The sequence below is a fragment of the Bombus bifarius genome, unplaced genomic scaffold (assembly GCF_011952205.1).
Source record: "Bombus bifarius isolate JDL3187 unplaced genomic scaffold, Bbif_JDL3187 scf7180000009145, whole genome shotgun sequence".
NCBI lineage: Eukaryota > Metazoa > Arthropoda > Insecta > Hymenoptera > Apidae > Bombus > Bombus bifarius.
Genome location: NW_022884930.1, coordinates 2,164,218 through 2,177,792, shown reverse-complemented (window position 1 = coordinate 2,177,792; position 13,575 = coordinate 2,164,218). Strand labels below are relative to the sequence as shown.

The following is a 13,575-nucleotide window of genomic DNA, read 5'->3' as shown; positions in this document are numbered from 1 at the left end:
AAATTAATTCTAAGATTTCAATTTACAATTACTTAACTGTTACTTTTATTTGTACATCAAACTTTTTGTTCTCGGTATAAATTTCAAGAACCGCGTTGAGATTCCGTTCGATTTTTCGTTTACACTGTATTTTTAGTTGAAAATCTCTTCTAGTAGGTATCATTCCTTCCGCAGGAACGACTCTTAAATACTCCGTATTTGATAAAAAAGTTTCAAACGGTTCTGCCACAGTACAAGGACTTCTTATTGTTACAACTGCTTCTGATCTAGTCGGTGGAGTTAAAATTACAACAGATGGGCTAATCATAAAATCGTCTGCATTCATGCCGTTTTGAAATGTACTATTTGCTACAAAAGTCCTGAAGATTTCTTTAAGTAAACATCAATGTCTATTGAACTTTATGACATTTAAGTTATTTATTACACTCACTCTGAGGGTAGGAAACTTTCACCATTTCCTTCATATATATGACTATTGTCACTACAAAGAGAATAAAACATTTGTGATTCGTCGGCATTATCGTGAAGAACGGACATAGTTTCATCGGCGCACACTTCCACCGTTAACATTATTTCATGTTGATGAATCCCTTGACAAAGGTCCCCAAGATTTTGCTAAATAATATTTAGATTTATAAATAATTTATTAATTAGAGCAGTTAGTAAATTCCTTGTTACTTACCACTGAATCTCGTACAGCATTTATATCCGATATTAATTGTTCTCCAGAAAAAGTTTTACATAATGGTTGAATAATATTCCTAAAAGTTTCATTTTCATTTCCACTCAATTCGCCTGTTTCTTTCATTTTATTATATAATCTAAAAATAAAAAATAAAAAAATGAAAAGTAGAATAATTTTTTATAAACTTAACACGTTGACTGCCACGCGTGTTTTCAAAGAAATCTCCGTCAGGCCACGCGTGCAGCAGTACCAAGCGTTCTCTGCTAGGTGCTCTCATCGATATTTTAGTAATGCGAGTCGCTCATGTGGTGGTCTCAAGAATCTTTCGTTTCGTTTGTTCGCAACATTAAAACCACTAGCTGTTGTTGAATATAATGAAGGAAAGTGTGGTATAGATTATTCCGACCAAATGGTTTTTTATGCCACCACAATTAGAAAAAGAATCAAATGGTACAGAAAACTTGGCATTCAACTCCTTCTGGGAAATTCTGTTGTAAACGCTTTGACGGTTTACAAAATTGCAACAAGGAAGGATATAAATATTAGAATATTTAGAGAATTATTAATTGCAAAATTATTAGGGTTGCCTGAAAATACAAAAAATCCTTGTCTTCGACGGAATCAGCATAATATCGCCGTTCGGAAAAATGATTCCGGAAGAAGCATTAGAAGATGCAAACTATGTTATGCGAATAAAAGACGTCGAATGGACCGAATAAAGGCACAAAAGAATTTGAAGAATACAACAACTTATTGTCCAAATTGTCCCAACCAACCTCAGTTATCTATAGAATGCTTTAAAGTTTTACATTCTAAATAATTTTTTTAATAAACCATTTTCGTATTACTTTTATAACAATTCAACAGTTCTATTATTTCCTCTGGAATATCTTTTCAAATACCTACGACGATCCTTTGCAAGTAGTCAAATAAGCGCCACCCGAATATGGGTTACGCGGCCCGACCTTTGCCGACACCCGAATACAGGTATCGTGACAGTCAACGTGTTAATATTACTCACCTACGAATTCGCCAGCGCGTAGGTTCATCTCCATGGGTAATTAATAGGGTTCCAACATGTGAGACATTAGATCGTTGCAGTAAAGCTAGATCTTCCTTTCGCGGTTCAAATTCCACAGTCACCCATTGAATTTCTTTCGAATTTAGCAACAATTCAGTTGGATTTACTTGCCAACTCGATGCCATAGTAGGATATACAGCTGAGATTATTAAAAAATAATTTAGAAAATGATCATTTACAATTCATATACTTAAGATACCTTTGGGTATTAATTTGATTTTAACATAGGAACACAGATCTCCAATATTTTGTAATTTGATCTTTGCACGTGGAGTTCTTCCGCACCTTAAAATACCAAGGGATAACCACATTTTTCCGCCTGTGTCTTTAAATGCTTCTGAAATTTCAACTTTGCTATAACCCCCATAACCATATAGAAATAGCTGCAAATGATATATTACAAATAGATTCAAATATTAATTAATTTATGAGAGTTTCAACAAACAATACGTTTATTTACCACTTTTGAAGATCCAGATTCAGACTCTTCTCTTTTTGGCTCATAGTGTCTGAATATTATTTTTCCAGCCGCTGCGCCTATATGATGAGGACTAAATAGAACGGACAGCATCCTACTTTCCAAACCTTGCAGAGCTAATACAATAATACCAACGGGCTGTCGTTCTCGAAGAAACTGAGAGAATGTCAAATGTTTTTATAAATGTAAAATATTAATTAAATGATATTCCAGTGGATTAAATATATTACTCGAAAATTTTTTTCACTGTCCGATATAATAGCTTGTATCCTTATTTTGTTGTTACTTGTATTACGAATAGTGAATTCCCTAATTTCTGACTTTCCTGTTTTCACGCTATTCCATATCAGAGCAGCGTGAGTTGTTCTGATAGGAATTTTATCGCCAGTAACAGTTGAACCAGATACTGAACTAAGAGGCGAATTTCTGCCAGATACGCCCGACCTATTATCGTGTAAAATGTCAACATGTAAAACTTTGTAGAAGCTTAATATAACATATAATATTAAATTTACTTGTTTGAAACCACGCTATGCGGAGACGATGGAGAACTAACAGGTGGTAAATACTGAGGTGTTTCACATCGAACATTTTCATTTTCTGCCTCTGTATATGTGTTTGATTCTCCGATTACAGAATAGTAATGATCATCGCCACCAGCAGTTAATTTAATTTTTGCATACCTATAAATATATGCAAAAAACAATAAAAAGACATTTATGATATTATATAGGTTTATAAAATGTCCTCTCACATTTTAGGAGTGCCTGATGTTTGTTGCTTGTATGTAATAAAGAAGCACCCAGTTTCCCTAGGTTGCACAAGTAAATTTTCTGGTTCAACTGAGAAATATTTTGAATTTTTTGTTAATTCAATTTCTTGGATAAATGAAGCTGTTATTAGCGTCGGTATCGTCCCAAGATTAATCACGGTCAAGGGCTTGCTTTGTTTGTTAGGAACGACCAAAGGTAAGTCTGTATCAATAGTTTGTATCTTATAAATTCCTACTTGTACAATAAGAGGAATTTCTTGGATTATTATACTGTTCTCTGGAGTACTTTCGTTTTGAATTATTAAAGTGCCAGCGTAATGTTGTAAGGATCGTTGTTGCGTCTCAGTATTTTTTTGCGCAACAGCCTTGCATTGAACATTTGTAGTGCGTACTTCTTGAGATTTAAGAGTAATGTGTTGTGATTCTTCTGGATTTTCTAAGCTAAATATTGCTGGTTCATTCTACATTGCATTAAAAAAAAAAAAGATAGCAGACATAACAAATAAAATACATATGAAATTAATTAGATGGAATTATCACCTGTAGTATAGAAATTTTGATGGGTACATCGACATTATTTTTATTTTTTATTGTAATAGGTAAGACTGCTATGCTATTTTCAGCAATATACTGAAAATCTAATTCTTTTTTTTGAGAAGGGTTTGACACGTTTATATCAATTTCTTCGGGTTTGAGACATATAATATGTTTCATAATCCATTCAATTCTTGTTACCATATCTGATACTGTTATGTTTAAAACTGCAATAATTGGTTTACACATTTTCACCACTATTACGGTAATCTGAAATAATTATGTTTTAATTTTTATATTACTGTAAATTTGTAATCGTCTTTTTTTTACCTTAACATGTTGTTCTGCATTTGGTTTAATAAGAATAACATCTTTCGGCAGTGTAAGTCGGACATTATGCTTATCTCCTTGAATTTGATTTACGCTTAATGCACAAATGACCCATCTATCACTTTTATTTAAGAGTTCGATATCAATTTCTCTAGGTATAGCAACGATACAACTGCACAATTCTTCTGTACTTTTACCAATCACGACGTCTATAAAAAATAAAAATTAACAAATCATAAAAGAACAAATTAGAGGATGATATACTTATTGTGTTATATCTTACTATTAACATAAGATTCTTGTAAATTTGAAATATTTTCAATTTCTGATCTATCTTTACACGAAACATTTTCCTTTTTTATATTTTCTTTTTTTCCTATTTCTTCTTCTTCAAGACCGGTAGACTTATCCTCGTGACTAATCATTGCGTTAATTTTTGAAGTATAAGGTGATATTTTGTTTTCTGTATAATTTGGAGGAGTTAATGTAGAGTCTACCAACAATGACTTAAGCTCTAAAAGAGATAATATTCTTTGAGTGAAGTGAAATATAGGAATAGTTTTAAACTTAATTTATTCAAACAACTTATTAGTTGATTAAAACTTAAAATTTTTAGGAAAAAACTATACCTTGACTGTATAAGGATGGTAAGTTTCCACTACTTAACTCTTTCTTAAGTTCCTGAGAAATCGCCTCATAGTTTATTTTTGTACCTGAGTTAGAGTCAAATGAAAGCATTCTTGGAATAGAATGTTTAATATCTACAGTTTCATTGATGATTTTACTATCTAAAGATAATTTTGAAGAAAGATTTAGTAATCCCACATCTTTTCCAAAATTATCTATATTTCTATTTGAAGTAGCAGGCATGGATTTTCTACTTGAAGGCGATAATGTGTAAGTATCTCTAGCTACACTCTTCTCTTGCACTTGCGTGGATTTTTTCTTTTTCTTTGCCATGATGAGTTGATCCACTAATCTTCGTGGCGTGCCACTATCGATATCCTGTAGTGCTTGAGCGATACTGGTCAAACTCATAATACTTTGCTCTTCCACATCTCTTGTTATATTTGGAATATTTTGAGTTTTATCTTTTGCGATATTAGATCCAATTGAGGAATCTACAAGAAGAAATAGCCTTTTAGATATACAAGAAATTTATTTCAATAAATGCAAATAAGTAATACCTTCTGTTACAGAAGAGCAAGTTGAATCAACTAGAGGTATAAGATGATCTTTCTTTTTTGGACTGTTTACTGATAGACCCAAACTTGGCCTTTCTAACCCAGTATCCGATAATTCTCCAAAATTTCCACATTTTCTTCTAAAAAATTCACTCACAGATACCTTATGTCCAGCGCAGGATCTAAAATTTAATCGTATTTGATTATATTTAATAATATTTGCAATGCAAAATATTTGCAATTATGTACTTACTCTACTGATAAATCTAGTTCACCTATGATGCCAGAAAAACAGGATAAGTTTAAGTATTCTTTTTCAGAAGAAGCTGTTGTGGGAAGAGCATAGGGATAATTTTGTTGCCAAGATACTTCATCAGCTAACATTTGATTGACCATTTCAGAAGCTGGACGAAAATCTTCATTATTAAATTGAGCCATCAATTCAGCAGTTGTTGAATCAAATGTTATTTGATTCAAACTTTTACTTGAAGCTGATGATGATAAATTATTTTCTGAATTTCTACTTAATCCAGATGAACGTGCACTGATCTCTTTTGGCTCAAAAACAACCTATATATGACACTCATAAATTATCCCAACCAATTCTTCATAAAAAATCATACTTACACTATTTGCTTTATCCTTAACTGAATGTGAGATATTTTCATTCTGAAGATTAATTTGATTGGAACATACGGATTGACCATAATCAATTAATGTTGAAGGAATGATATTACTAGATAAATTTTGAATATTTGTATTGTTTTCTTTGTTTGTATCTGCAATAGTAAGAAGCCATATTCAATATTTATCTACAAATAGAGACTTATGTTTAAAAAATTAAGGTTTTTACCATATGTAATAGATGCACTTTTTATATCACTACATCTTTGAAGTAGCTTTCTAGCACATTCTATGTCCAATTTATTCTCACTTTGTTTCTCTACTTCTTCTATTCCACTTACTTCAGCTAAAACTATAAAGATACATTATTTATCATGACCATCACTATAAACTATATAAAACACAGTACAGAATTTACAGGAAGATATACTGTCCAGTATTCCAAGAGATGACTCAGTAGACTTCCGCGTAATATCATTTTTGTCTTTAACAAATTGTTTACAAATAGCCTCTTCAATATCCCTATTAAGAACATTGTTTTCCAATCTGAAAAGAGTAATTAATTTTTTTTTTCTAATAACATATCATAACCATTTGAATTATATCGTATTATTCAGAACTTGTGAAATACAAAATTTACAGACAAGACAAACTCACGTGTTTTTTCTTTGTACAGTTGAAGTTGCTTGTGGCTGAGGAGTACTTAAAACAGTCACGTCGATAAAATCTGCTTCTGTGGGCTTTAATGGTGTGAACATTATCAAAATTTTTCTTTGTCTGTCGTTCAATCACTGTTGACCGCTAATCTCTCATAGATACAATTCGTACACGTTGAAGATTCTAAGCGATTTATCAATCGCCAAATTAATGAAACAAAGGAGAGATTGTACCATATTACTCGCAACTCAACGTATTGTTTGACAGTTGATCGATCTTAGCGTTCAAATTTGAAAGTATTCTGTGATCATCAAACATAGAACATGAAATTCTTACTATGTTGGATCAACGATTCACATACGGTGAATATAATGAAACTGCCATCTAGCCTAAATATTCCCGAAGCAAACCATCACGTGTATCATTATCATTATTCGTTATAAGAAGGAATCGACAACATGTGTGACACTGTACTAAATAATTCATAAACAGTTATTAATTTTCTGTAAGAGAGATGTTGAAAAGAAAAGATATTTTTATCTTAATAATGCATCGATAAAAAAGTATCGATAAGAAATTATTAGAATTATATGTTTTATAGTAAATATCCTAATTCGTTGTGACCGCATTAAAGTTTACATTTTCAAGATCACAATAAAAATTGTAACATATTGACAATAGAATGAACGAAAAGGCAGGGATGACGATGGAAAGGAAAAGATTAAATTATGAGAATAAACTTATATTAGCACCTATGGTACGAATTGGTACTCTTCCTATGCGTCTTCTTGCACTTGATTATGGAGCTGATATAGTGTACACGGAAGAATTAATAGACTGGAAATTATTACGATCATTTCGTCGTGAAAATGGTAAGAAAATGTTAGTATTAAAATATTCATCAAAACTAGCCTGGTTTAAAGAATTAGAAAAGTTACTTTAATGAATTCTTCTTTAGATGTTTTAGGTACAATTGATTACATAGATAAAACAGATGGTACAGTGACTTTTCGAACATGTCTTAAAGAGAGAAATAAAGTAGTTTTACAAATTGGTACTTGCGATGCAACAAGAGCATTGAAAGTAGCCAAAATGGTAGAACAAGATGTTGCTGGAATTGATTTAAATATGGGTTGTCCCAAACTATTTTCCTTGGTAGGAAAAATGGGTGCAGCTCTTCTGAAAGAACCAGAAATAGCTACAAATATTTTAAAAACTTTAGTAGATAATTTGAGCATTCCTGTAACTTGTAAAATTCGTGTATTGCCAGATTTAAATAAAACTTTAGAACTTTGTGAACTTTTACAATCGACTGGTATATCAGCAATTGCGGTTCATGGTCGAACTGTTAATGAAAGACCACAACATATGAACCGTAATGATGTTCTGAAGAAAATATCTGATAGGCTTGCTATACCAGTTATAGCAAATGGAGGGTCAAAAGAAATACAAAAATATTCTGATATCTTCAAGTAATGCTTTACTTGAATTTTACCTTTAAAAATACATATATTGTTTGCACAAATTAAAAGTAACTGCAGTTATTTATTTACAGATTTAAGGAAATAACAGGATGCAGTAGTGTGATGCTTGCACGTGCAGCTCAATGGAACTGTTCAATATTTAGTAAAGAAGGTTTACTTCCCATGGAAGATGTAATAAAATCATATTTAAAATATGCTGTGGATTGTGATAATTCACCTTCAAATACTAAGTACTGTATACAAAATATACTTAGGGAACAGCAGGAATCAACATTAGGCAAGAAGTTCCTTAGTTCTCAAACTTTAGAGCAAATATGGTATGATTAATGTTGTTAGAATAATATGACCATTTATTGTGACATTAATCAGTATCTTGTTTTAGTGATTTATGGAACTTAATTGATTATTGTCTTTCAAAGAAAAAAGAATTTGAAGAAAAAGGTCTATTGGGAAGATCTCAAGTTTCACCTATGAGAGAAGACGGAAAACAGGATGAGGGACAAGCATCAAATAAAAGAAAGATTTCAAAGGAGGAGGACGTAACCTTAATGCATTGTGCGTTTTTAAGAAATAATTATGTAACAGATCTTGAACTACCAAAAACTATTTTACATAAATGGACGCAAACTCAAAGGAAAAAAAAGCCAAATTATGATACACAACAAAAGGGAAAATTATTTCAATCCATCGTTACCGTCGATGGACGGAGATATGGATCATCCTTCTGGTAATAGACAGAATTGTATATTATGTTACATACTTTTATTTTATTAACGTAAATGTACTTTAAATTATTTTAGGGAAAAAAATAAAAAGTGGGCAGAACAAGGTGCTGCTCTGGTTTGTCTTTTTTCCTTAGGTCTAGTCAATAAGAAAGCTCTTGCTACAAACTGCAATGTTCCTTGTTGATAACCTATGAGCGAAGAATAGGAGTAATCAATTATTACATCACGATTTTTGAAAACTGACCTCATATTTTTTTATTAATTTTGTTATTAATAAAAAAACATTTTTCCAATACAGAGAAATATAATGTTTTTACTTATCCTTTCTAACAGCAGCGTTATATATGAATAATTTTTAATATTTCTAGATATTTTAAAAATATCACAATATTAACATTACAATATTCGTTTTATAATATAAATTTTTCAGTAACAACAAGAAGTCATTATAATCAGTGGTTATCATTCAAGAATAATAGAACAATAATATCAGTGGTTATCATTCATAATACAAATAAAGATGCTTTTTTATATAAATCAGTCTAAATGCTAAAAATATAAAAAAATGTATATCATATCATGATATCATTATTTATAGAGTTAAAAATTCTTACTAAAGACTTAAGTAGTTTAACTTTTGTGTATCTAGCCTAACAAAAAATTACATCCGATGTTAGGTATATCTATACTATATTTTGTCTATGACTAACCATTTTTCGGATTGTGTTAACGTTGTTGGTATTCTAGTCTCCTAAAAAATTATTAATTCTGATTTAAGTGATAAATAAATTAGAGAAAATAATAAATCAGCGTTAAAAGTAACTATTTATAATTTAACAATTAAATTGTTAATTAATAATGGGCCCACCAAAACGTTTTAAAAAGGACAATGGTATGAAGGTATCTTATTTCATTAAAATGTTTTACAATTTTTACCTATAAATTTTATTATTTTTAGAGCAATTTCAATAAAATAAGAGTTAAGATAATTTTTATTACAATTATATATGAATGTCAAGTTATTTGATATTGTAATGAAAGCTGTCACTTACTTTTACAGATAGAGGTAAATGGAAAAAGCGTAAAGAGGATCCAGAAGAATACAATGACGATGATACTTTAGATGATAATGAAACTGAAGGTATACCTGATGCAGCCAAAAATGATGTTGAAAAACAAGATGATACAGCATTGGAAGATGAATTTGGTGCAAAGGATTATCGTTCGCAGATGATTTTAAAATCTGATTGTACTTTAAGGCCACTTTGGGTGGTAATGTTATTTTTAATGTTAATCAATCTCTTATAATCTGATTTTTTTAACATATGTATACAGATTATGTTATTATTAAAATTTTTTTAGGCGCCAAATGGGCATATTTTTTTAGAATCTTTTTCACCTGTATACAAACATGCTCATGATTTTTTAATTGCTATCTCAGAGCCAGTATGTCGTCCAGAACACATTCATGAGGTAAAAATATAATTAAATATCAAATTTGCTCATATAAAATATAAAAAATTTTCATAATTCAAATTTTATTTTAGTATAAATTAACTGCTTATTCTTTGTATGCTGCTGTTAGTGTTGGGCTTCAAACTCATGATATAATAGAATATTTAAAAAGACTTAGTAAAACTAGTATTCCTGATGGGATTATAGAATTTATAAAATTGTGTACATTGTCATATGGCAAAGTAAAGTTGGTATTAAAGCACAATAAATATTTTGTCGAATCTCCATATCCCGAGGTATTACAAAAATTACTGAAGGATCCTGTAATTCAAGAATGTAGGTTGAAAAAGACTATAGAAGATGAAAAAGATGAGATAATCACAAATGTTCAAAGCAAAACAAAAGCACCACAGGTAATACTTTTTGAATATTAATAGCGTAATTATTTTGATGAAGTACAATACCAATATTTTCTATCTTTCCTAGTTTGGAGCAAAAGCAGTGACTAATGTTCCAACTGGAAACACTAAAATAACAGAAACGACTAACGATCAGGTTCCAGCAGAAGTAGCTGCTGTTCCCGAAGATATTACTACCTTCTATGATAAAATGGATAAAGAGGATGAAGATGAAGAAGAGGAACACGAATTAAAGACAGTTAGTTTTGAAGTAAATCAGGTACGGAATTTTTATCTTAATTTACACGAAGTAAAATTTCACGTGTTATTGAATATTTGTAAAAAATTATGTTGTAGGAAAAAATTGAAGTTATCCAAAAAAGATGTATAGAATTGGAGTACCCGTTATTGGCAGAATATGATTTTCGCAATGATACCGTAAATCCAGACATAAAGTACGATAGAGTAGTATAACAGAATTGTGTCTTATATATGTAGCAAAAGGTGTCTGTAAAATTACTAAATTATATTTTAGCATTGATTTGAAACCGTCGGCTGTACTGAGGCCCTATCAGGAGAAGAGTTTAAGAAAGATGTTCGGAAATGGGCGTGCTAGATCAGGCGTTATTGTTTTACCTTGCGGTGCCGGTAAAAGTTTAGTTGGAGTAACAGCTTGTTGTACAGTTCGGAAACGTGCGTTAGTCTTATGTAATTCTGGAGTATCGGTAGAACAATGGAAGCAACAATTTAAAATGTGGTCCACCGCGGACGATTCAATGATTTGTCGATTCACAAGCGAAGCAAAGGACAAACCTATGGGTTGTGGAATTTTAATCACAACATATTCTATGATCACTCATACACAAAAACGTTCATGGGAAGCGGAACAAACTATGCGATGGCTCCAAGAACAGGAATGGGGAATTATGGTTTTAGATGGTAATATACTTTTTCAAAACAAAATAGATCGAATTACAGATTTTCATTAAATTATTTAATATACATATACATTTTACATTTAATATACATATACATGCTCTTAGAGGTACATACGATTCCTGCAAAAATGTTCAGAAGAGTGTTAACAATCGTTCAGTCCCATTGTAAATTGGGATTGACCGCGACATTACTTCGAGAAGATGATAAAATTGCTGATCTCAATTTTCTGATTGGACCTAAACTGTACGAGGCCAACTGGTTAGAATTGCAAAAAAGAGGCTTTATCGCAAGAGTACAATGTGCCGAAGTTTGGTGTCCTATGTCGCCGGAATTTTATAGAGAATATCTTGGTTGCAAAATGACTAAAAAATTGGTAAATAATCGCATATTAATTTAATTTCATTTGATATATTTGACAACTTTTAAATACTATTCTATTTGCAGTTACTTTATGTGATGAATCCTAACAAATTTCGTTGCTGCCAATATTTAATACGATATCATGAAAGGCGTGGCGATAAAACCATTGTTTTCTCAGATAACGTTTTTGCTTTGAAACATTATGCCATTAAAATGAACAAACCGTATATCTATGGTCCCACTAGTCAAGTAAGTATAAATATAAAAATGGAAACCATATCAATCGCAAGATACCTTACGACACAAATAATTTCAGAGCGAACGAATACAAATTTTGCAAAATTTCAAATTCAACACTAAAGTAAATACCATATTTGTGAGTAAAGTGGCAGACACTTCCTTTGATTTACCAGAGGCTAATGTCTTAATTCAAATATCTTCGCACGGCGGTTCACGACGTCAAGAAGCACAACGTTTAGGACGAATTTTAAGAGCTAAAAAAGGTACAATTCACTAAAAGTTATTTTACATGGAACGAATTAGACATAGTAAATATTAAATTCTTTCACAGGTGCCATCGCGGAGGAATACAATGCGTTTTTTTACACTTTGGTATCACTAGATACGATGGAAATGAATTACTCGAGAAAGCGTCAGCGTTTTCTTGTAAACCAAGGATATGCTTACAAGGTCATTACAAAACTTGCAGGAATGGAAGAAGTGCGTATTATGTAACTAGTAACATTGAATAATGATTTTGTAAAATTACTTTAGATTTTATTTCTTTGATTATTAAAATAGGAACCAGATTTGATGTATACATCTAGAGAAGAACAGGGTCATTTGCTACAACAAGTCCTATCTGCGAGTGACATTGATGCGGACGAGGAAAGAATACCTGGAGAAGGACCCAGACCTGTAAGTTTTAAGATATTAATGTGACTAAAAATTATACTCATCAAATTAGAAAATGTCATGTATTTTGTTGTTTGTTTTACTTTACCTAAACTATTATTTCAGATTGTACGTAAAGCCGGAAACATGACTTCGATGTCAGGCGCGGACGATGCAGTTTATTACGAATATAAAAAGGCTCCTAGTTCGTCTACAGCAAATAAACATCCGCTGTTTAAAAAATTTAGGACATAAAAAATTTGGATTGTATATATAAAAGTATTTAAAAAATAACATATAAAATCTTTCCTTAGTGTACATTTTTTAATATCAATCTTTTACTATACAAAAGAGCTTGAGTTCAGAGATATGAATTTTGTATTTAGGTTTGCAAATCACGTTTTGTAAAAACGGCGACCAATAACTTGCGACGTGAGTGACATACTGATTATTTCTTTATTCTTTGTATACCTAATACGTCTGTTTGCACGATTTACGTGGTAGCAATACGATTTACCAATGTAAACTGGATCCAAATAATGCGATAAAGATATTACTGATAAATGCGTTAATTTGGAGCGATAATATTGGCACACCTATAATACGTTTGATATTGCATTCATTCGAAGCTCCTTAAATAATCTCGGCGAGGACATAAAACTTAGATGTAGTAGATAAAAACAGTATAACGGTAAAACGCTATAACGGTATAATGTTCGTAAAATCATCAAAAGCTAAAGTTTACGCATTTTGGTCGTCTAAACATTAAACATTTCATTCGTAATTATTTAATTCTTTCATACCATACTCTTATACCATACATCCTAATTTTTAACAAAGATGAATTAAGTTTTAATGATACTATCACATAATTTTATCGATAGATCATGGACAGAATATCAAGAAACGATTTTACAAAAAGGCGCATAAATAACTTTAGGAAATGGCATTCAATCGCGTTATATCCTTCCTACC

General features: G+C 31.1%; 3 protein-coding genes and 1 long non-coding RNA gene across 6 annotated transcripts; 3 read left to right on the top strand and 1 right to left on the bottom strand.

Annotated features, from left to right (window-relative positions):
* Positions 1 to 15: 15 nt before the first annotated feature.
* LOC117213943 lies at positions 16 to 6,748 on the bottom strand. Its single transcript, XM_033459687.1, has 19 exons — positions 6,346 to 6,748; positions 6,107 to 6,234; positions 5,918 to 6,040; positions 5,692 to 5,843; positions 5,318 to 5,634; positions 5,068 to 5,246; positions 4,510 to 5,001; positions 4,164 to 4,394; positions 3,881 to 4,089; positions 3,557 to 3,820; positions 2,999 to 3,477; positions 2,760 to 2,927; positions 2,475 to 2,688; positions 2,227 to 2,400; positions 1,966 to 2,149; positions 1,707 to 1,905; positions 683 to 821; positions 431 to 615; positions 16 to 359 (listed from the first exon to the last, which is right to left on the bottom strand). The coding sequence occupies exons 1-19, from the start codon at positions 6,444 to 6,446 to the stop codon at positions 29 to 31; spliced, it is 4,269 nt and encodes a 1,422-aa protein (XP_033315578.1). The 5' UTR covers positions 6,447 to 6,748; the 3' UTR covers positions 16 to 28.
* Positions 1,625 to 2,485, top strand: LOC117213947. The gene is made up of 2 exons (XR_004488752.1): positions 1,625 to 1,742; positions 2,295 to 2,485. It is a non-coding gene; the product is annotated as an uncharacterized LOC117213947 (long non-coding RNA).
* A 37-nt stretch (positions 6,749 to 6,785) lies between the features above and the next one.
* LOC117213944 (tRNA-dihydrouridine(20) synthase [NAD(P)+]-like) lies at positions 6,786 to 8,844 on the top strand. 2 transcript variants are annotated; one of them, XM_033459688.1, is made up of 5 exons: positions 6,786 to 7,217; positions 7,304 to 7,817; positions 7,901 to 8,146; positions 8,212 to 8,556; positions 8,630 to 8,844. In XM_033459688.1, the coding sequence occupies exons 1-5, from the start codon at positions 7,028 to 7,030 to the stop codon at positions 8,736 to 8,738; spliced, it is 1,404 nt and encodes a 467-aa protein (XP_033315579.1). In that variant the 5' UTR covers positions 6,786 to 7,027; the 3' UTR covers positions 8,739 to 8,844. The 2 variants fall into 2 exon arrangements, with proteins under 2 accessions (XP_033315579.1, XP_033315580.1); XM_033459689.1 differs by having other exon boundaries at positions 7,086 to 7,227.
* Positions 8,845 to 9,239: 395 nt separating this feature from the next.
* Positions 9,240 to 13,384, top strand: LOC117213956 (general transcription and DNA repair factor IIH helicase subunit XPB). Of its 2 annotated transcripts, none has more exons than XM_033459704.1 (13): positions 9,240 to 9,446; positions 9,615 to 9,826; positions 9,917 to 10,027; positions 10,102 to 10,422; positions 10,496 to 10,687; positions 10,765 to 10,862; positions 10,943 to 11,346; positions 11,451 to 11,719; positions 11,791 to 11,955; positions 12,023 to 12,209; positions 12,278 to 12,426; positions 12,508 to 12,624; positions 12,727 to 13,384. In XM_033459704.1, the coding sequence occupies exons 1-13, from the start codon at positions 9,413 to 9,415 to the stop codon at positions 12,853 to 12,855; spliced, it is 2,388 nt and encodes a 795-aa protein (XP_033315595.1). In that variant the 5' UTR covers positions 9,240 to 9,412; the 3' UTR covers positions 12,856 to 13,384. The 2 variants fall into 2 exon arrangements, with proteins under 2 accessions (XP_033315595.1, XP_033315596.1); XM_033459705.1 differs by having other exon boundaries at positions 9,249 to 9,454.
* The last annotated feature ends 191 nt before the right edge of the window (positions 13,385 to 13,575 follow it).